Source organism: Poeciliopsis prolifica, unplaced genomic scaffold (genome assembly GCF_027474105.1).
Source record: "Poeciliopsis prolifica strain line A6 unplaced genomic scaffold, Auburn_PproV2 SCAFFOLD009, whole genome shotgun sequence".
NCBI classification, from domain to species: Eukaryota; Metazoa; Chordata; class Actinopteri; order Cyprinodontiformes; family Poeciliidae; genus Poeciliopsis; species Poeciliopsis prolifica.
Window position 1 is genome coordinate 2,955,524 of NW_026562384.1, and position 23,626 is coordinate 2,979,149.

The following is a 23,626-nucleotide window of genomic DNA, read 5'->3' on the forward strand; positions in this document are numbered from 1 at the left end:
TCCCTTTATTGCTCCAGCTGGTCTTTATCTGCAGCCGGAGTGGACTGCTGCGCCGCTCTGAGAAGGGCACCATGACCCAGGAGGGGCAGGCTCTGCCCTCTCCCACCCCGCCTGAGAACACGTCAGAGCCCGACGCAACCGCAACCACCACCGACCCACCTGGGGAAGCGAACATCGAGGCGGTGGAGGACAGGCCAGACGCCGTGGAGAGGGACAGTACAGAGGAGAGGCAACAAGAAGAGGAGAGCATAAGAAGAGAGGGGGAGGAGGCGCAAAGTGAGGGAGAGGGGAGGGCAGAAGGAGAAGATGAGGGAGAGGAAGAGGAGTTGAATAAGGAGGAGGAAGGTTCAGCTGAAGAACAGCATCATTGGAGCAAAAGAGAAGAAGAAGAAGAAGAAGAAGAAGAAGAAGAAAAAAGGGACAATGAAGACATGCAGCTGTCTGCAGAGACGGAGGGAACTAAACCTCAACCGACTGAACGGTCAGTGAATGAAACCGTGTGTTTAATGAATAATTGGTGTTAAATGTTTAGAGTTTATTAGCAAGTACTTGTAATTTGTGGATGTAACGAAGTATTTAAAGGGTCATTATTGTGTGAAATCAACTTTTTTGAACTTTGCATCATCTTATAACGTTATTCCCTAATATGAAACATATCTGGAGTGTTGCTTTGATTCTTTCATGCGTGTTTGAGAAATCATTTAATCTCCATGGCAACCACTCAGCACCAGGTTGCCCCGCCTTTGAGGCAGTTTCCAAACTGAGCTTCCACCTCACAGAGCAGCTCCTCCACTCAACTCCTTCAGACTAGCCCGCAGCAATTAGCAAGCACCTGGTGGTACGGCGCATCTGCTGAGCTCATTATAAGAGCGACTTCTTAAAAACTTTGTTAAAGTGTTCATATAGGAGCCATGTTGTCTTGACTTCCTGAAGGTGAAGTTTCAGAGAGATAAGCAACCTCTTAAAGAAACAAAAGTCCAATTTCAAGGTGCTAAAGTACAAAGTGAAATTTCTTTTTATAGTCATGTTTGAGATATCAAATTTTTATAACAACAGAAGGTAACACAGTTACTCGATTGTGCTGTAAAACAGCTTGATATGCCTGGAAATCAGATTACTCTGCGTCTTTATTGTTGCTGTTTCCTCAGAAAGACTCTTGTGACTGACCTTTTTACTGGAAACATTTTTTCTTCAAGAGGTTTCTCTATGTGTTTTCCTCACGCATTATAAACCTGAATTGCTTCACTCACTGTTTCTAACAGAAAAGCTCCAGCCAATTGAGCTGAGAAATATATTATATATATATATATATATATATATATATATATATATATATATATATATATATATATATATATATATATATATATATATATATAATTATAATTTTTTTTTTTAAACTGACTCAGCTTATAACCACTTATCGTCTTAAAAAGACAACAAAGATTAGGAAGCTGTAGAGGAAAGAAAGTGGTATAGGAATTATACTTTGTTGAATAAATTGGAAATAAACAGGACAGCACACAGAGTTGAGATGTGTTTGTGTTGTTTTTGTGTCTTTTTTGTGCAATTCTGGCCAGATGTTTACATGCACTCATCAGTTTAAATTTCCTCTGAATATTGAAGTAGTAAAGATGCGTTTGAAGCTTTTAGCTTCAAAACATTTACAAATGTTTGAATTTATTCATGAGGATTTTCTCTCATCCAGACCAAATGAATATAGGATAAACAAAAAAGTATTCAAATTGTCAAAGTTATTCACAGGATAATTTTGTTTACAGAGACTTCATGATTGATTTGACGTTTTTTTGTTTATTTATGTTGGATATTTAAAATGTCTCCCCTATTAAGTGTGAATTAGAATAGAAAGTTTGTTGATCTTTGAGAATGTGTTTATGCATTATTATGCCATCATGTTACATCAATTGTCTCAAAACAATAATATTATTGTTTATCGCGATAACTTCTGGGACAACTTATCCTGCAGCAAAATCTGCCAAAATGTGACAGACCTTCTTCTCGCCAGAACTGTAAATTTATCTTTCATAAAACAAATTGTATGCCCAATTCGTGAACAACACAGTAGAATATTATTATTTTAAATTACAGCAGTAGCCAATCAGATGTTAATTTGGACGGATGACATCATTGTCATCCATTTGTTTGAAAGTGTGTCAGAATAAAAGAGGTCGTCTCAAGATAACTTCTGATTTTCTTTTTACAGGCTTGAAAACGGTACGAGTGGGAACGATGACGAGGACGGGCTCGGCGAGGAGGATGGCGGAGAAGAGAGGGACGGATGTACCAACCTGGACACTTTCAGCTCCAACTTTGAGACGACTGTAGAGCAGGCCGACACAGAGGTGGAGGAGGAGGACGAAGGAGTCCAGGGAAATAAAGAGGAAACGGAAAACCAGGACACTTTCAGCTCGGCGTTCGAGCAGATCGTAGAGCAGGTTGATGCGCACCACGAAGAAGAAGAAGAAGAAGAAGAGAGAGAGTCGGAGGAGGAACAGAAGGAGAAAAACAAGGTGGTGGACAACAAAGATGGCTTCAGCTCCACGTTCGAGCGCATTGTGGAGTCCGCCCTGCTGAGGGGCGGTACGTGCTACAGCAGCCTCGACTCCCTGGACGTGCTGTCGCTCACGGACGAGACGGACAGCTGCGTCAGCTTCGAGGCGCCGCTGACCCCGCTCATCCAGCAGAGGTCCCTGCTGCAGGGGCCCGAGCCCCTGGAGCTGGAGCTGGCCACAGTTCAGGAGCAGGAAGGGGCCGAGCCCGGAGCCGACGGCCTCGATGGCGACGACACGGCCGGGCAGAGCGCGGCGCGTGCAGGTGGAGCAGGCGGCCCCGCGGGGGGCAGTCCGTTAAGGACGACCATACCAGGCAGCAGGTCGGAGTTCACGCTGAGCCAGGCCGGACGCTGGGCTATTCCCAATGGATACCACTCAGACTCCCAGGGAGCCGGGGAGCGCACTGGAGCCATGGTCAGCTCTGTCAGGTAAGGACAAGGCAGGTTCCTCTCTGTCGCTTTTACAGATGTGGAGGTAGAAGGCTAAAGGTACCCGGTTATATTCAAGAGGTTACATTTGGCTGTTGCAAATCAGGGCTGGGCAATAAATCTATAACAGTATTTATATATAACACAATAGACTCTTGATCAATATCAATGTATTATCAGCCTGGTGGGCCACCAGGCTTAACTTGCTCCCCCACCAGGCTGAGCATCGTTTGTTTCATTATTAGGTGTTTTTTTTTTCATTCCACCAGCAACAGGGATGAAGACGAGTTAAAGAGCGTCTTTGGTGAAACAGTTTTAAGCCCAAAGGCAGCATAGTATGGTCAGCATGTGAACATATAAGAGACTGAGGTCAGAGGTCGTTTTTATACACAGGAACTCTAACTACTGACTGTCTTTGCAGACCTAAACACTAACAGTAAAGTGACAAGTTACGGATAAAGGGCTAAAAGATTGCACACACTTTAATTAGGATCAAGCAACTGAAGTGCTAATAAAATATATTTATCTTCATTAGATTTTATTTATTGTTTGCCTTTTCTAAGGCTTCATAATTGAAATTAATCTCTGTGCTCGGTTTTAGCTGATGTTTTAAGTGTAGAAAAGTCTCTAGTGCTCTAATAATCTCCAAACTATGAAAAGATGAGTTGTGTTTTCTGTCTTCAGTGTAAAAGTGTTGTTACTGTTTTATTTTTCTACTTTTTGACAAAAAGAACAATCTTAAGACCATAAGAAAGTGATTGTAGCGCCCTTCTTTTCTGTTAATGTGATATATGTTTCGTTTCTATCAGCAAAGAAAAAAAGAGTCGGACAACAGTGTAATTAACGTGTTGTAACCTTTGACTCAACCAGCAGGTGGCATTAGTAAAGTGAATCCCTGCAAGTGGTGCTTAGAGAGAGAAAAATGTGTGGGTTGAAGGTGGATATTTGCTCTTCTTTTTTTCTTTTTTTGAAAAAGCAACTAACCTTTCAGTACAGACAGATCAATCTCACTTTTCTTCAAGCAGCTCTTGGATAAAAGAGCTGCTGAAAGCAGTTCTCTTTTCAATAAATAAGGAAAATGTAGGTCGACTTCACACATCTTAATATGTTTAGTCTTTCTTCTTCTTTCTGTCTTCACGGCTGTGCTTTCTGTTGGCAAGTGAGAGTCGTGTATTGGCTCAATTGTGAAAGACTTTAATAGTTAAGGTTTGAAAGTAGCTTTCTAAAGAAGGGCTTTTTGCATTTGAAAAGAGAGAAGTTGGTGATCAGCTCATCTTTTTACTCCCTATTTAACCACTTTTCATGAAGGGCATTTGCAAAAATCTAAATCGCTGAAGATTTTCTGGATGCGAGTTTCGCGTGCAGGACATGCAGAGATACGGTTAAAAATCGTAATTGAAACCAAAGCTGCTACAATGGCAGGGAGTCTGAAACACTAATCTAAGAATCTGCTGAACCAACATGGAAGCCATAAGCATGCCGGAGGAAACTACACAACGCAACAAAAGACGATGACAACATGAAGCACCCGACAAGGAGCAGCAGAGAGAGTAAATGTCAGTCAGAATGTTAAATAATAAAGACCAGCTGTATAGGAACACACAGAAAGAGCGATGCAAAAACAAACTACATAAAACCAAGGCAGGTTAGCCAAATACAAAAGGGTTAGGGTTGGGAATTGGAGGGAAATGGTAGCTAATAGCACAAAGCAGAAGTCTCTAAACCACAGTGTTCTTGGATGATGGAGGATCCTTACAGAGAGAAAATCTTTTGAACTGGTTTAACAATTTTCCTCTGCGATCGTAAACTCATCCACTCTGAGCATCATTTGCAAAGTCCCCATGGGACTGTGGGAATACAGCAGCAGCTTATATTACTTCCTTACATATAATTACCTTAATAGCCCTAAAAGACTCTAGGAAGATGGCGCAGAGCCACCAGGGGCGGGGGGAGGCCCTAACCAGAACCATATGAGCAAAACCTCGCTGCTTCGCTGCAACTTAAGGCCATAGGTCTTCCCAGCTGGCATTTCCACCGTCTCTGAAGTCTGTTTTCCTGCACTGCAAGGTTCCTGCAGGTCCAAACGGACCGCAACGCCAAGCAGTCCTTCCGACACAATCTGCTCACCAAACCGTGGGAATTCGCCCGGCGGCTTTGGCCGACTCCGGGCCTCGAGACGGCGGCTCTGCTCTGCTCCCAGGCTCTCGTCCCCATGCCGATCCGGTCCGCAGATGTTGTTCTTTAAGGACGTCCTCGCTTCCTGGCCACCAGCGCCAGCCTCAATGAGCTATTGTTTGTGTCATGACATCATCGTCTTCAGCCTCCCCTCTGCCTGGCGGGTCTCAGAGCGAATGTGATTATTGCTCTGTGTGTTGGCCATGCTTTGCCAGACATTTGTGCACTTAACTGTGGAGTGGATACATCTGTTTGGCAGTGTGAAAGGGAGAATATTAAAGACACTCAACAGCATCCATTTTCACCAGGCACATTGATCCCGGTTCTGCTTTGGTCCTTGTATAGGATTAAATGGGGAGCATTAGCAGTTTTTGAGTAAGTCAGGTTTAGTGCTGTTGGTGGTATTTATTAGAAATTTGTGCCTCAGTCTTGTCCCAATAAGCCGTTAATAAATTAATTAACCACATAATCAATTAAAATGAGCTTGATGGTTTCCATTGTGATGATTAGTATTTTTTTAAGCCTAATTTTATTCATTTTATTCATGGTTTGGGTTGCATGTGGTTTTTATTTCCGTTACATTATCATGTTTTATTCATTTGGGGTTTTATAAAATATCTTCCAGAGTTCAGTGCAGAAAATTAAAGTTTATTGGCCTTTGAGAGGGAAAACTTGCATTATTACGACATGATCAATATATTTCTTGAAAATGGTCTTAACACACCAATATTATCATTTATTGCAATCATTCCTGGAACAATTTATCCTTCAGTAAAATGTGTTGTCATGACAGCACTTTGTCTCGTCAATGGATCTGCAATGCATTGACCTCGTTATGAACTCCAAACTCGGAGTGGAAATCTAATCTCATGATTAGATTCCCATGTTTGGGACCACGATTGGATTCAATTCCAAACCGATTTTTTGATTCACAACGATTATTCATAATGATTCCTGCTTTTATCTATAGGTGTGTAAAGGATCCTCAGGACGACAAATAGAGACATTAAAATGCCTTTCCCACTCCCTCACTGCATTCTTCATTGTGTTTTCACAAAGTAGTCACAGACACAGCGCCACCTTTCTGTGGATGAGAGCGCTACAGAATTTTTTTGCCGTTTGACGGTCTTGGTGGTTATTTGGTGAAGAAATTCCTCACCATGTCGGGTAAGTGCTCTGTATTCACGTCGCCTGCTGATAAAAAAACCGGACCGGGATGGAAGCGGACTGATGGAAGCAAATATCATCATTGACTTTTTATACTGATTCTGAATCATAGCAAATGAGAATCGCAATCCTTATGAACCAATTTTTGGAGCACACTCTTTCTGTTAAAAGTAAATTTTGTTGTTTAATTTCGAAGTCTTACTTATTCTTTCATAAATGCTTGTTTATCGTCGTAGCCTATGATCTCCATCCACATAGTTTTTTGTATTTAAACAAATATTCTTTACTTGGATTTTCTTGCAAACGGGCATTATAAGACCTCAGTGATGTTTATTTTGCACTGTTGCAACATTTTGAGCTTCTTTTTCTGTCACCCTGCTTTTGCTGACAGTCTCACCTTCCATTCATTTTTCCTCGTGAGATAAAATGGCGTGACGAGGTTCATCTAAAATCACCCACCCTCCCCCCCTCGCCCACAAACACACCATCCTCCTCTGTTTATCGCATCCCACTGTTTCCCATTTTCCCTCTCGGTGTTTTTCTTCTGCTGCTTCTCATCCTGCTTTCCTGTCCTCCGTTCTTTGCGGTGGCGAGCCACGGTCGCACATCTCGGTTCCCGGAGCGTCACAGACAGCTCGTCTTTTTCACCGCAGGACACAGCGGCTGTGCAGCAATAGATATGGTGTTTTGCGAAGATATGCGTACCCTTGAGCTTTTTCCCTTTTTATCATGTTGAGCCACAAACATCAACGTGTTGTGTTGGGATTTTATGCGATAGGTCAGCAAACAGGAATGCGTGGTTGTGAAGTGGAAAAGCGTCAAAGTGGTGATAAGTTTGCGTTTTATTTCTTGTCGACCTGCAGAACCTCTAGCAGGTTTTCTTTCCCAAAGGATGATGCTCCCACTGCCATGCTCCACAGTGGGAATGTGGCAGCATCGATAGCTTTTCCCCACAAAAAGCGCTTTGTGTGTAAAGTCTCGCCTGATCGGGACGCCTTGATGTCCTGTGAGCACACTTGATTTGAGGGAAACTCCAAACATGACTTTTCAGGAGCTACTTCTCAGGTAAACTGTGGTAAAAACGTTACTGAAGGGTTAATAGAGGAGCCACATTGTGATGGCTCCTCTATTACAGAAAGAGACAGAGGCCCAATTTCATGTTGTTAAATTACATTGAAGAGTAGACCTGTTCAAGAATAAAGTTAAAATAATCCAAGAATAAAGTCAAAATATTACAACGTGATTCTCATAATAGTTTTACTTTGCAGTCTTAATGTTATGACTATTTTTATTTTTTGTTTCATCTCAGTGTGGTCCCAATGCTCCATCATAGATTAATAAATGGTGTAGAGTTTTTCTTTTAAAATCCCGAGAGAAGGAAAAACAGGCTGTAAAACTAACAGATCTGAAAGGCTGTCCTCGTCAGCCACTGTGACGAACAAACACCAGCCACTGTTCTGGCCGGTGGCCAAACACAGAAATACAGGCCGCAATGAATTAGCTGTTTCCTTGAGGAGACATGCATCTCTGGATGTGGATATTTGACATTTGGTAGAATGTGCCATGACACCGACTGAATATCAATCACACAACAGCTGAAGTGTGTGTTTGCAAGAAATCATTAGCATGCAGCATGAAGCAGTTGGAACAACATATGTGACTGACGAAGCTGCAGAAACTGTTAGGGAAGGATGATACTTTTTTTTTTTTTTTTTTTTTTATCAATGCGCCTCCACTTCCTTTTGTGAATGCCTTCAGGATTCTAACCTGGCTTCTTATTTGTTCCAATTATATGGAACTTTGCTGCTGACATTAGTCATTTACACCCCAAGATGAGCTACCATCACATTAAAACACAAAGCTTTCCAGGTGTTACTATTAGCACGCACACAGATAGATATGCGTCTTCCCCACGTTTCTTGGGTTTGTTCCTGGTGGGTTATTTGCGTGCGTTGCGTTCCGTTGCTACACGCGTTCCTCCCCGCTGCCTCGCGAGGCCCCTCAGATCAGAGCGCCAGGCAAAGCAGATGAAAGCCAGGCGCAGTTGTTTCCATATCAGACGAGCAGCTCTGGCGTGTGGACTAATCTCTTTCATGTACGTGGAGTGAGAAACGCGCATCGGCATAAAAGACTCCCGGGCCGGCAGCAGCGCTTACGTAAACAAGGGCTGCGCTTAATTTGCTCACGTCCCGCAGCTTCCTCAACGACACACATAGGAAATGTCTCTCTCCCCCTCTCTCTCTTTCAAGGCATTACTTAGGAAATAAAAACCTCAGCATGGTTCTATAGCTGAGCTGAAACATCCTGCAGATTATCTTTTCCTGGCTCTCTCACCGGCAGCTATAGACACACACACATACACACGCACACACACACACACATACATACAAAGATGCAAAAAGATGACTACACACTTTTTTTTTTTTTTTGCAAAACCATCCAGCAGCACTAAATTTCCTTCCAGCCACTTTCCGCAACGCACACAGTAAGGGACTCATTTCAACGCTGGCAGATTTAGCGGTCTCTATTTATAGCCCGACTCCGTGTTTAATGACACATCCCACATTCTTGCTGTAGCAGCGACTGTTTGGGCTGGCTGAGGTTCTTCCCACCGCAGCCCGGGACGCCGTTCACTGTAAAAAGGTGGCTGTTTTTTTTTTTTGTTTCGTTTTCCCAGAGGTTAATCTCTGCGAGTCAGACGAGGCTGCTGTTCAGCATTTCGCCAAACACAATCCCACACCTGAGCATAATTGGTCTCACTCAGCCAAAAGAGGTCACCATTGTTCATTGTTTGCAGCTAAGTGGTGTTGCTGTGTCTGTACAGGGAGACTGACGGAGCGAGACGGAAAATAGGTTTGCAGGTAAACGGGAGCGCTTTCTGTCATTATGAAAGTGAAACTTTTTTGTTGTTTTGATTTTCATGACAGATACCAGAAAAAGCTCAACACTTGGCTCCGATGATTCTTCTGATCGCCTGTGATGCAGAATGGATGTTTTAAAGAAACAGAAATGAACAACTTCCGTTCTTAGATAAATAGATAGATCCGCCCTTCTGTATGATGCCCAATCTGCATTTTTTTCATTCAGATAATATCAAATTGGTTTGTTTCTTATTTTAAAAAATTGAACAAGAGTGCGTAACCTTTGATTCAGTTCATTTCTGTGGTCCTCTAATTCACCTTCGCGTGTCAGAGTGTGAAAACTGCAACACTTTCTGTTAATTATGAGAACATTGTCATAATATTAACAGAATAAAGACACGATGTTACCAGAAGAACATCTTAAACTGGGAAAAAGTTTAAATAATTATTATTCTCCATTTTTTTCACAAAATTACTTCTTCATTCTCCTAATATTGTAACTGTACTCTTGCAATATTGTGACTCTTTTTGCATAATTTAAGAAAGACTCTTAGTCTGGCCTTTATAAGTCATCATTGAGTTGACCTGAATTCAAAGTCCAAATAAACAGAAGCTGTAAAACACTTGTCAAATAAGATGCCAGCCCTGCATGCGTTGACATCAGTCTGATCTACGGAAACCCAAAAAGACCAAGAATCCCAATGTTTTTTTTTCTCCTTCCGAAATTAAATCCTCACAAACCAAAAATTTGATTTATCACCCAAATCTAATTCCATACTTTGACACACGCCACCTACTTGAGGGTTGTTGCAGACCACATCTGCAACAACCACATGATTTTAATCTGCAGTTAGTGGTCATGGTTGCTGTGATCATGGATATAATTGCTCTCACATAAAGAAAAGTGCATCACATTGTAGTTTTAGTAACAAATATCAACCCCTTTTTCACTCCTTGTAAATGACTGATGTCAATGTACATTTTAGAAAAAGTCTTAATCACAACAAAAAGACCCCCCCAAAAAAAGTGAATAAATACATTTAAAAAAATTTTTTCTTTCAGCATCAATTTAATCCCATATATGATAGGACTTCACTGGAAACAGTCCTATCTGCCGTCTGCTGTGAAAATAAGCTGTCGTCGGGCAGGTGTGTAAATTCTTCCGTCTGGTCTATTGTCAGTGAGTGACAAAGAGTCGGTGAGTCACGGCAGACTGACTTGTGACCAGAGCAAAAACCTCCACATGCTCCTTATAGGTCGCAGGCGGACGATTCGAGACGCACAGAAATCTTATTTTCACAAACTTTCCTGCTTCGTTTATTTATGGTGGCAGTTTGCTTTCTGTGTGTTTAGACTCTAAACTGGATTTGTACTTCCGATGCCATGAATCGATGTGCTAGCATCACTTCAAGCTAAGAAGTGTCTCCATGTGGACAGGGCTGCAGATTTCAGTTTGTCATTCTGACTGAACTAGAAATGCAGAATGACTTATTCCAAACAAATCATTCTTCTGCAAGGAAACACAAAATCTTACCAAGTATTTTTGGTCTAGTCTCTGGTACAAATACCGTAGTACACTTGAAATAAGACAAAGCTAACTCATGAGAACGTTTTCAGCAAGACATAAGAGAAAGTCAGTAATTCCTTAATATTCATGAAAAAGCTGTAGTTCCATTTGCAGATGATTTCACTAACAACAAGGGGAAACTTGCTTGTTACAAGTAAATGTATCTGCTACTGGAGCTAGGACCTTTGCATAAGTATAAATGAGTTATTTTCTTAAATAAGCTCATATCTTGCTCAAAAATTACTTATGGTTTAGTTTCGTCTTATTTCGAGTGTGATAAGATATTTGCACTAGACTAAAAATACTTGGTAAGATTTACATTCACATTCGCACAAAGCTTTGTCCAAAAGTGTTGACATAAATAATGGGATCAAAACATTCTCTAAGAGCAACTCAAAAAGCCATCTTTTATTTTTTTATTTTTTGTTCAGCACGATGGAGCGTGAGGCAAAGTGATAGATAAATGTCTTTGAATATTGGGCCAGTGGTCCCCTCAAGAACTTGATCGACATTCAAACAGCCAGTTGTCAAAAAATAACAATTGTTGCTTCCTCCAAGCTCTGATAAAGTAAGACAAGTCACCATCAGTCAGTATTTGTGCCAGGAGCTAGTATTCAGGATCCAGGTCCAAAAATTGACACTTTGGACATTTTGCGTTTGCTGTGTCCTCTCACACCTGCAGCCCGTTAGCTCATCAGCCCCAGTCTGTTGCTCCAGCAGCCACCCTGCCAGTATTTAAACACCTCTCTGTCTGAGGGCAGGCCCTGTTTGTTGCTCCCTGCACCGCCTTGGTTTTGTAAGTTCATGTTTATCATTTTGTCACTAAATAATTCACAGCCACTCGCTGCCTCTGTCTGCTCTGAATTTGGGTCCATCATCACCACTTCATACCGAGACTGTTTGATTCTGTTGAAATTAAGACAAACATGCCTGGACTGAAAAGGTGACAGAGCTCAGAACCAGACCGCTCTGACGCACTTTGATTCAGAACCATTCGACTGTTACTCTGGCTGTATTTCTGGTCATCCCGATGGAACGAGAAGGTCTTTTATTGTGCCTGTGCTTTTTGTAAAGGTCTAGTTGATGGACTGAGCTGTGAATAGAGACTGAAATCGAGTGGAGCAGTTAAGGAAGGCAGGGCTTACTGGGACAACAGCCCAGGGCAGAGAGTTTTGGGGGGGTGGCAAATTTATTTTTATTTTGTTTTACACTGTACATGTTTTACATTGCACCTCATATTGATGTCAAGGGATTATTTCGCATGTGGTATTGCTGGATTAAAAAAAAATAAACGTGCTCAAATATTTTAAAAATCTTTTTTTTTGGGGGGGGGGGGCAACATGGAGCCATCTGCTAGATGTTTTAAATGTTTTGTTTTTGTGATGGGGATACCAAAACTGGCTCCAGCTCAAAGGCCCTTATTAATTTAAATCCGGCCATGTAGGAAGGCAATCAAATAGTCAGCAGTAGTGGCGCAACTGGATGTTATTATTCATCCCCATTTTTTATTAATCCAGCTTTTTAATCCAAATGCGCCTCCAGTCGTGCAGAAAGAGCCAAGCCGCATCCAGAAGTCGGGACACGCAGACCTGATCTGCTGGCCTCTAGTCTCCACGTTTCAGCGGAGAGGAAGTTGCGCTGGCCCGGACACACAGGGCCATTGTAAAGCCACCACTAGGAACAGCGCAGTCCGTCAGGAAAAAGTCTGTCCAGCCGGTCGGCTCCGCCTCCAACATCCTCTTCTTTGTGAAGAGTCCACACCAACCAAGAAACTTCAAGGAAACCCTCCGCAGTCCGACCTCACACCCCCCTCTACCCCCGCCAGCGCTAATCCTGATCGGCGTTTTTATTTTTTTCCGTTTTGTGTTTTATCGGGATCCGGTCGGCGCTTAGCGGATCGTTTTGCAGCTTGACGTCAAAAGCCCGCAAACCGGCACGACGATGCCCGTTTTCCCGGCCGCTGCAGGATGAGGGGGCCGCTTTCCCCCGCTCACTTCCAGGACCCGCGATGTGGAAGGAGGAATATGACGTTCACTTTGACTTCCTGCTGCAGCTCCTGTGAGTTTCGCCTTAAGATCCGTTTGATGGGTTTATGGTTTGAGGGGAGGCGACATGGGGGAAAAAATAGGATGCCCCCCCCAAAAAAAAAAAATGGAAATGAGTCAGTAGTTCTGCTGATATTTTACTGGGATCACAGAATAACCTCTGAATAAACATTTCTGACTTTAACACAATGATCCTGGTGTATGACTAAGCTGATATTTATTTTGATGTAGAGCTATTTATCCAGGTTTATGACATGTTTATCTCTATTAAATCACTCAAGATTAACTAAAGTAAGTTCAGATGAGCTGCAGGCTAAATCTTCAAACAGAAATCTCTGCATTTGTTGGGTTTTTATTTAATTATTCTGATAAAAATCATTGCTAATCGCATGTTTTTGGAGCCTCTGGTCCAAGATGTATAACTAATCTGAACTAGCAAGAATGGAGCTAAAGTGTTCCATAAAATGATCAAATATTCAGTCGTTTGTATTTAAACTTTAGATATTCTTATGAATTCACCACATCTAATGCTACACCATCAGGTTTGATCAGAAGCAAGTTGAAAAAGAACAAAGGTCAGTTTATGTGAACACTGCTTAGCAACTCTGTAAATCAGTCTGGAGGTGTTGCATGTTTTGAATGTTGAGGTCTGGTATTGCAGCAGCATTTCCACACAATCACTTCTACAAGCTGCAACATATTGCGTAACAAACGCACGCTTGTCTTTTCCCACAATGCGTCTGGTTTCCCTATCAATCATTGCTCATGGGGGGGGGAAAGGAAACCATTTGAATTGCATGACTCGGCCAATTCCCTATCATTCAGGATTATTTCCTCACACACACACCCTCCCAGTCACGCCCACTCACACCTTGCATGGCTTTTCTAGGTACCAGCGGTACTCTGCAAAAGATTAGCATGTGAGTCACAGGCGTGCCTCTTCATGCTCTCTGACTCTGACACAGTCACACACGTGACTGCAGACTGAGCGGCGGTAGATGAGTACGCCTGTCCTCGGGGTACAGAATTGTGCTTTTAGATGTACTAATGGCGTCGCTGTGTACCACTTGGCCTCTGGCAACTCAAAGTATCTGGGCTTGAAATCTGAGTCTAATTCTTTAATATTGAGTCCAATCGCCATCGTTTTGTGTGTGTGTGTGTGTGCGCGCGTCATGTTCGCCCCATGACTGATATCAGTTTTGAATGATTTATGAGGTCTCTCTGAAGCTTAGGAATTAATATGGTCAGACAAGCGAGAGCAGGGCCGGCTCAGCAGTGACCTCTTTTCATCATGTTTGTGGTTACTCCAGTGATCGGAGTCTGTAGCCGAGGCCCAATGAGTTCAAGGTGTTTCTGTATCTCTAGATGGAGTTTATATGAATTTAAAGGCTAGATAAGCAGCAGCAGTCCCTGCAGGTTTCATGCTGCAGATTGAAGGGACTCGCTCTGTCGGCCTCCACCCTGCTTCCCGTGTCTAGAGCTTCTCCACCGGGAGCATCACAGGAAGCGTCCCATTAAGTCCCACCTCCCAAAAAAAATCAGATGACTTCAGTGAGTTTTCTTTTTTTTTTTTTAATTCAAGCTTACTGGAAATTCCTCCACCCTGTCCCCAAGGCTGAGCTCACGCTCCATTTCTGCCGCCTCTATCCACCATCACGACACGGTTCGTGCGACTGATGCTTCGCCACGATAAGGTGGAGGAGTTTACGTGAGGCGGCTCATCGCAATACAGCCGTTTATGTTCCCTGGAGATGTGCTGATACGATAAATAACTTCTTTTTTTTTTTGAGTCCAAAGAAGTAAATGGGTAGATGAAGAGCAACACTCGAGCGAAACCTTGCATCAATGTCCAGGCCCTTCATGAAGGTCGTAGGTCAAGTGTCTTAACATATCATTAAACGTTCTATCCTGTTACAACCACAGACCTGTGGATCAGTGGACAGGATTGATCAATACTGTCATTACTTTAGATCACCCTCTAGCTTATATTTAGAAACTTTGGAGTACTCACTATTTAAACAAACATTTTTTATATTATTACGCAGAGAGTCCTATTCTTCTAACCCAGAAAAGAAATTGGACCAGATTATATTTATCTAGCATCCCTGATAATGGAGTATCGAGTTTATATACCTTGGATCAGCATTATTAGATTATTTTTCTTCTTTTGCTCTTTCCTTTTAGCTTGTTTTATTTGATTTTATTTTAATTCATGTGAAGCACTTTCAATTGCCTTGCTGCTGAAAATGTGCTATATAAATAAAACTGCCTCACCAAACCAGTATCAGGTAGTTTAGCTTGATTTAACTTTTTTCCAACTCTACATCAAAAAAGATTTGCCTTTTTCTTTTCTGTTAAAAATCACTACTTCACTGCAAAGTAGTGATTTGGAGGAATGCACGTTTCATTTCTATTTGTGAAACATTTTGAAAATGATGCATTGTTTTCCTTTTTACTCCATAACTAAGTATTTGCTTTGCCACTTGATGGTCCCAGTAAAATATATAGACGTATGGAAAAAGTTCAATGTTTGCATTGGCGCATAAACGGAAGAAACGTTCTCTGCCATCTTTATATTTCTGTTGGCCTTCAGCGGTTGTTTTGCTAGGACAGGCTACTTAGCGTCAGCTGCTTCCATGGTAGCCACCGAATCAGCTGGTCTGTCATGTATTGAATTTGTTACGGTAATGAAATTTGGCTGATCAGATTAAGCAAGGAAAAAAACAAACACAAAAAAAAACATCTGAATCATCCGGTGAGTATGCCGGTAGGCATGCTCTAACAGGAAATGAGGAAACGGGAGTCAGATTAGCGGAGGTGAATAAATCTGTGTCATTTGTCATAAATTGGTCAGCAAATGCCAAAGCAACGCCCAGCTTACGCTCGCTCCATGCGGCGTTGACGTTGAAATAAAGCGCCGTTAACACAAGTGTGTCATCCAGGAAAAGGCTCTTGGGACACAAATCAAGTTGCTCGGTGCAGAAGTAATTTAAATAAGAGCATTTTTCAAACTGGCAATCAAATACAAACATTGAATTATTAAAATGTCCCTGAAAAGGCTCATTCACTTCCCGGTTGACTCAGCAGTGAAGCACTTTGCAGAGTAAAGTGTGTAATGCTCTCTGGCTGCAGCTCAACATTATTTAGGTAGGTCATAAATAAACAAGCAGGGCACTAATTAATACTTGCACATTGATTCTCTGTTTACTTGACAACAGCGTAACAACTGTGTACAGTACAGGACCGACCCATAAACGGTTATTTGAACTGAGCTGCTTAGCCTCTCTGTGTTTTAGTTTACAACAGTACGCGGTTTTCGTAACGTGGGACCGGACGTCTGAAACCGTGTCGGTGGCTTTTCTTTTCATTTTTTTTTTCATGCTTTATTTTCCAGGAGCTTTCAAATGTGTTTGTCGTGTTTAAAACGAGCCTCAACAATTAATAGGCGCCATTAAAATCCAGCGAGCAGAAAATAACTTTCAATGGAGATGTGTTTATAATTCATCCTTATCAAGCCATTCGCTGGAACGATTATATTGTCTAAATGATGATTTATTACTCAAAAAAAAAGGTTCTTCATGTTGTTATGCAAGCAAATGTGTTTATTTACCGCTTTCCTGCTCGTTTGTCTTTGTTTTCCCATCTTCAGTGCTTTTACGGGATTGGACGTTTTGTCGGGGGGTGAGGGAGGAAATCACAACATCAACAGCTGAATAGTTCATTTTGACTTTGAGTGTTACCCTTAAGGACAGTTTCATGGGAGTTGCAGAAGTCAGCATGAGCGTACGTCTTGTTACCACCTACGACTATGAAGCTGCTGCTGTTTTCACCTTGCGGTTCTTGGCATAAACCCGTGTGTGTGTGTGTTCCTGCTGTAATGGGAGATTCACAAAAATCGTAGTTTACAGTTGTTGATTCAGAAACCTGCCTGGTGTCTGACATTCTCAGGAACAGGCAGACTTTACAGGTGTGCAGCTAGCATCACAGCTAAGGTCAAGTGTTAGAATGTCTCCCCTCCAACCTAAGGATGCTTTGCCACTGGAGGTGAATGGATCTGTGCCCCTGTTGTGTCCCGTGCTTTATGACATGCTACCCCCCGTCAACGTCAGCCCAGAACCGGAGGAAAAGGCATAGAAACAAACCTGAGAGCTGAGGTAAAAAACTGTTTTCTTTTCATCCCGTTCATTAACTTGAGTGTGTGTGTGTGTGTGTGTGTGTGTGTGTGTGTGTGTGTGTGTGTGTGTGTGTTGTCTTTCCCAGCGATGCCGACCTGTCGGACGTGTCGTCTGACTCGGAGGAGGGCAGTCTGGCGCACGGCAGCACCGACACTCTGGCCAACGGCTGCCGAGTCGACAGCGAGGCCGCCAAGAGGCTGGCCAAGCGCCTTTATCACCTGGACGGCTTCAAGCGCTGCGACGTCGCCAGACACCTGGGCAAAAAGTGAGTCAGTATAACGCATGAACGGACGGCAACCAAAAAACTGAAGTAGAGTAAGAGTAGCATTGCTTTTACGCAAGTTAAGGTAAGAAGTAGCCATCCAAGAGATTACTGAAGAGTAAAAAAGCATTTTGCTGCTATAGTACAGAGTGACTGATCAAAATATCAATCATTTAATATTTAAGAAGTGCATAATCAGATGGACTTAAAGATGAAGTTATGAGGAAATGTTGGTACTTTAAAGACCAAAATGAAAATAATTCCCATAAATGACATGATTAAAAAATAATAGAATCAGGCAAAAAAAAAAAAAAATCCCAATTTTTTAAATTCCTTTATGAAACTTTTAATTTGGTTGTTCTTTATTCACAGTTTCATAGAGTATCCAGAAACTTTACTAAAGTAAGAGTAGCAATACTTTACATCAGTTAATCAATAAAACTTGATTTGCACAGCAGGTTTCGGTGACAAGTCAGTTCAAAGTGTTTTACATCATAAAAACACAAAAATCAACAAATCAAACATTTTTCCAAGTACACATAAAAATATTACTCCAGTAAATGTAACTAGTTTCTCTCAAATAAACGCAACAACATGAAAAGAAGGAAGTGCTCTTGTTGGGTCGGTGAAACTTTCTGACCAGCTCGCAAAAAAAAAAAAAACTGCATGCAGTGAAAAACCAGCACTGCACATCAACGGCACAAAAACAAAACTACTTCCATTCTGAAGAGACTTTAACAATCTTAGATTCACGCATTGGTTCCAGCCATCATTTCACAGATCGGTACCACATTGTGTTGGTCTGCTCCATAAAATCCTAGTAGAAAATGTGCAGAAACTTGTGATTACAATGTGGAAAAACTTCAAGAGATTTGAATGTTTTTATAAGAGGCTGCATCCTTCGCAGCCTGGTGTCACGTTGACCTTCTGGTGCTGATTATTTCTCTCCCTCTCTGCAGCAACGAGTTCAGTCAGCTGGTGGCTTCAGAGTACCTGAGTTACTTTGATTTCTCCGGCCTGTCCCTTGACCGGGCCCTGAGGTAACGCTTACTCAGCAAGAGTGACACACACACACACACACACACACACACACACACACACACACACACGCACAAGCTAATCACCTCGTCAGTGTTGACGTCGATTATCCTGTGCGACTTGCAGTACATTAGGGCTGCAGCTCATGATTATTGTAGCAACTAATTAATCGGTTATATTGTTGATCAGTCAATTAATCAGATAAACATTATTTGGCACATTCTACAGATTTTTCTTTTAACCACTTCAATACTGAAAATGCATTAAAAGATTAGTGAGTCTGAACCTGGTGAAGCTAAAAGATATTTGCAGACCAAGATTTAGTTTTATTTATTTTTTTACCCTCAATGCAAAATGTATCTAATTTGGCTTAAATACTGCTCTGAATCTGCTTATTTTAAGAGTCTATAGCGATTGATTACTAAATTAGTTGACAATTGTTTCGGTACTTGATTGATCACAATTAATCCGATTAATTGTTCCAGCCCTACAGTATATCAGACGTGATGTAGGGTTTTCAGCTCGTGGTAGCAGCAGTCGTAGTTCTCATTCGAACAGATTAATATCAGTTCTCATTTCATCAGGCTGTTTTTATGTTGCAGAAACTTCTTAAAGGCCTTTCCATTGATGGGGGAAACTCAGGAAAGAGAGCGGGTCCTCGTCCATTTCTCCAAACGCTACTCTCACTGCAACCCACTGACGCCCACCTCTGAAGGTTTGACTCCACCTGCCTCATTAAATACACTCAGGACTTGCCTTAATTTACTTACAGAGCAACTTTGCTCACTTCGATCCCCGACATCGACCTTCTTCTTCTTTGTCTTTTTGCAGATGGAGCCCACACGTTGACCTGTGCGCTAATGCTGCTCAACACTGATCTACATGGACATGTACGCACCGTCGTCTTCTGCGCGTTTTCTGATTTCTAAAGTCTTCTAAACGTGATGCAAACTATCTGAGATGACTTGCCGTTAGGACGGCAAGTCTTTGACATGTATTGTCTGCATTTTTCTTTTTTCTCTACCCGTCTATCCTTTTTGCTGTTTCATTCTCTCCTCCTCGGCCTACTTTATGACCTGCTTATGTCTCGTCTAATGGAACCGTCTCCTGTGTGCGGTGTGAAAACTGGAGCGCTGTCGGTTCAGTTTGCTTCTCCGCCGCCCTGCTCTTCACTTCACTTCCACCCTCACTAGCAGTATTGACTAATATCCTCTCTGTCTTTTCAACTCCCTTTCCTCCTTTCCAAACCCTTCCCCCTGCTAACCAAATCTGGCCCCTGGTCTCTCTCTGCCCCTGCAGGTGGTGAGTATACTTACCAGCTAACACTCTCCCTGTAGACGCGTTGCCCTCCTTTTAGCTAGAAAGGCACAGCTCACATTTGTTGGCGTCCCACAGTAAAGATGTGTGAAAAGCAATGAATTAAGTCCTTTTATTAAATTTTTGTCTAGAAATAAGACAAAACTAACCTGCAAGTCACTTCCCAGCAAAGTATAAGAGCTCATTAAGTCAATAATTCCTTAATATCAACAAAAAATCACGACTATTTCATTTATATTTTGGAAAAAATGTCTTGTAATAAGTGAAATAATTTTAACAAGCTCTTTTCTTCCTGGAAAGTTACTTGGACGTCTGTTTCGTCTTATTTCAAGCATTCTAAGATATTAAACTAGAAGCTAAACCAGAAATACTTTATATATATATATATATATATATATAATTTTTTTTAACAGAACAGAAGCTGGTAAACTATATAGAAACGCATATAAACCTGAGAAAATCCAAACCCAGCACAAGGCAGGGGAAAGGCTTACGAAAACGCATATCAGCTGTACTCGCCAAAATAAAACAGGAAGCTGCAAATAAAAAGGCAAAGACGACAGTAAATGAAAGATGCGTAGCTGCGTAATAGAACAAAGTCCGAACCCTGACGGTGACAGGACGGTCCACACAGACTGGACTGGGACACATTTGTACGTTAAATATCCACAGTGAGGACGTTTTAGAAGTGGCTGTGGCAAGAGTGACACACACACACCCACACACACACACACACACACACACACACACACACACACAAGCTAATCACCTCGTCAGTGTTGACGTCGATTATCCTGTGCGACTTGCAGTACATTAGGGCTGCAGCTCATGATTATTGTAGCAACTAATTAATCGGTTATATTGTTGATCAGTCAATTAATCAGCTGCGTAATAGTCATTGTGGGAGAACCACATATCCATAGCAACCATTTGATGCCATCTAGAAAAGAGAGCGGGGATCAAAAAGTCATCGATCAGAAGCGAGGACTTCGCTAACCTTCACTGGAGCTTGTGAAATATGGGACAGTGTCGTCCCACTGGTGAATTTCAAGTTTTAACAAAAGAGATTCAAAACTGATTATATTTAGTTTTTATTATTAAGTTGCTTTCCCCTGTTGCCCCCCCACTAAATAAATCTGGTCAGATAAATGTTTTATTTTCTAAACCGTTAAGAGATTATACCACAGTTGCAACAGATTAATATATTTTTTTGCAGACTTTGCTTTAAAGTGAAAGTTTAAACTTCATAGCTTACAGCGAAGCCTATAATTAATCACTCATGTTGGAATTAGTAGTTTCATTTTTAAATTCCACAAACAACTTTATCTTTAATTGCGTTTTACCAATAAACCAGAGTGCCAGTTATTGTAATGACTAAATACCAAAAACTGAGTTTGAATCCATTCAAATCTCATGACGGTTTCCTTAAAAACAGTAGAGTTGTTAGCTGAGATTCATTTTTTTCATCATCTGTGTTCAGATAGTTTGAGTGCAGTTGCAAACAGCTCCCTCTCTCATGTTGGATCATAATTACTCCCTCTGCTGTAGCTAGCTGCTAGCTGCTAGCCTTTTATGAAAGCAGATGGGCTGCTGAACTCTAGCAGCGTAGCACTGCCACCCAGTGGGGAAGCTGTGAAACTGCAATCAAGCTAAAGGGGCGTGGAGTGATCCACAGAAAATGTATCATCTTTACATTCTCGCATGTATTGCCACTGATCTCACCTTCATAAAAAAAACTCTTCAAAATAAAACTTTATTGATTCAAGCTGCTATGTTGCTTTTCCTGCTGTCCTCAGAACATTGGGAAGAAGATGTCTTGCCAGCAGTTCATTAGTAACCTAGATGGCCTCAACAACGGCAATGACTTCCCTAAAGAATTATTAAAGGTACAAAAAGCTTTTATTTCTCTTTATTTATTACTATCTTTCCCACCAGAACTGAAACAAACGGAGAAGAAAATGGATTTATTTTCCTTCTGTCTGTTGCAGGTCTTGTATAACTCAATCAAGAATGAAAAGCTGGAGTGGGCTGTGTGAGTTTACCTTTTAGAATATTTTTTTGGACTATGTAAGCTTATTTCTTTTAATTTTTTGCTTGGTATTTTAATCTCAATGTGTGTGTGTGTACGCAGTGAGGAGGAGGAGCTCAGGAAGAGTCTGTCAGAATTAGTGGAGGAACAGTGTGAGGGCGGGAGCAAGCGTGTTGCCAGGGTGACAGACGGCACTAACCCCTTCATCGCCATTCCCGTTCAGCTGAACGCCGTCACCTACAAACACGGGGTGCTGACGCGCAAGAGCGACGCCGACATGGACGGCAAGAGAAGTGAGCGCGCCCACGAACCGACCGGCGAACCGCAGGCGACGGGAGATCTACATGCACCGACCGTTTAGTGGAGCAGATTTTACTCTGGTTTGTTTCTCTTCCAGCTCCGAAGGGGCGGCGGGGCTGGAAAAAGTTCTACGCGGTCCTAAAGGGGATGATCTTATATCTCCAGAAGGTACCAGATCTCTGCCTCTGCTCCGTTGCCATAGAAACACATCCACCACCGCAGCGACAGCTGTGTGTGTGTGTGTGTGTGTGTGTGTGTGTGTGTGTGTGTGTGTGTGTGTGTGTGTGTGTGGTAGAATATGTGTTGAGAGACAGGGGGGCATGGTGTGTGTATGTCTCCCTCTGCTGGCTGGAAGCCTGCACTGACCACATGTTCAGTTTGACTTCCAAGTAAAGCTGGTGGATTTACTTTACATGAAAAAAAAAAAAACTAATTATAAAATAGATTTTCCTCTTTTGTTTTCTATCAGGATGAGTACAAACCTGACAGTGACATTTCCGAGGCGGACCTGAAGAACGCCGTGAGGATTCATCACGCTCTCGCCACTCGTGCCACCGACTACAGCAAGAAGCCCCATGTGCTGAAACTGAAAACCTCAGACTGGAGAGTCTTTCTGCTGCAGGCCCCGTAAGAAACGACTGACATGAAACTGAGAAACATCTGCAGGGACTAACGTGTTGATATTGATGAATGTTAAAATAATTAACACCAGCTCTGTGGAGTTTTTTTTTTTTATGCCTGGGAAAAAGCTTATGAAGCTGTTGCTGCTGATCAAATGCCAGTCGAGTCATTTTTATTCTCTGCTCTCTGCAGGAGTGAGGAGGAGATGATGTCCTGGATCTTCCGGATAAACCTGGTGGCGGCGCTGTTCTCCGCCCCGGCGTTTCCCGCCGCAATCGGGTCCATGAAGAAATTCTGCCGGCCCATCCTGCCGTCCTCGTCCACCAGACTAAACCAGGTACGAAGTGATTTACTGTGTTTGAAATGCAGCTTTCAGCAGCTAGTTTCTGACTCTTGTCGTTTTTTTTTGTTTTTTTTTTTCTTTCTTTTTCCGGGCCGGCTCCGGTTGGCGCAGGTGGAGCAGCTGCTGAGTCACGAGAACAAGCTGAAGCAGACGAGTTTGGAGCTGGAGGAGCACAGGAAGCTGGAACCTTCGGGCGACCCGAAGAGCCGCGACTGGGAGGAGTACCGGCTCAAAGAGCACTACCTCACGTACGAGGTAGCGACCTCCTGCGGCGCTCAGCCATTCGTCTGTTTGATCAGCTTCAGCAAACAGGAGCCACAGAGATTTCTGTTATTATTTGATCAGTGACAATCCCTGGTTTTCTGAGCGCCTTGAAAAAGTATTGGGTCAACATTTAGTCGTCCTTTAGCCACGAACTTAAATTAATTTTAGGTCGTAGATCAACACAAAGCAGCACACGACTGTGAAGCGGAAGGAAAATAACAATTTTCAAGACATGGTTTCAGTTGTGTGTGGATCTGCATTCGTCACAGATCAGTCAGTTTGTACTGAGATAAACTTACACACAGCTTCACTCATTAGCTGACTTACAGTATGAACCCCGGTTAAATTTAGGGTCGTCAGAGTAAACAGGGCTCATTGCAAAGCCGCAACACACTTCAGATCTCTGTATTTTGTAACCGTTGCATCGTTTTCCTTCCACTCTGTCCTCTCCCCCTGCCCTG

General features: G+C 42.3%; 1 protein-coding gene across 7 annotated transcripts in view; it reads left to right on the plus strand.

The window, feature by feature from the left end:
- psd2 (pleckstrin and Sec7 domain containing 2) overlaps window positions 1–23,626 on the plus strand; it is a 42,132-nt gene that overhangs the window by 15,416 nt on the left and 3,090 nt on the right. For 4 of the 7 annotated variants that reach the window (XR_008606257.1, XM_055034340.1, XM_055034336.1 and 1 more), the window contains 12 exons: window positions 18–481; window positions 2,225–3,001; window positions 17,077–17,256; window positions 18,213–18,293; window positions 18,894–19,006; window positions 19,123–19,181; window positions 21,405–21,640; window positions 21,740–21,930; window positions 22,035–22,105; window positions 22,407–22,564; window positions 22,751–22,895; window positions 23,013–23,156. Coding sequence is in view for 6 of the 7 variants with exons in the window: in XM_055034340.1 (XP_054890315.1) it covers window positions 18–481; window positions 2,225–3,001; window positions 17,077–17,256; window positions 18,213–18,293; window positions 18,894–19,006; window positions 19,123–19,181; window positions 21,405–21,640; window positions 21,740–21,930; window positions 22,035–22,105; window positions 22,407–22,564; window positions 22,751–22,895; window positions 23,013–23,156 (2,619 nt within the window). In the remaining variant the exon portion in view is untranslated. Of the gene's footprint in view, window positions 1–17; window positions 482–2,224; window positions 3,002–12,499; window positions 12,830–15,847; window positions 15,964–17,076; window positions 17,257–18,212; window positions 18,294–18,893; window positions 19,007–19,122; window positions 19,182–21,404; window positions 21,641–21,739; window positions 21,931–22,034; window positions 22,106–22,406; window positions 22,565–22,750; window positions 22,896–23,012; window positions 23,157–23,626 lie in introns of those variants that run through there. The other 3 variants (XM_055034339.1, XM_055034341.1, XM_055034342.1) reach the window with 3 other exon arrangements.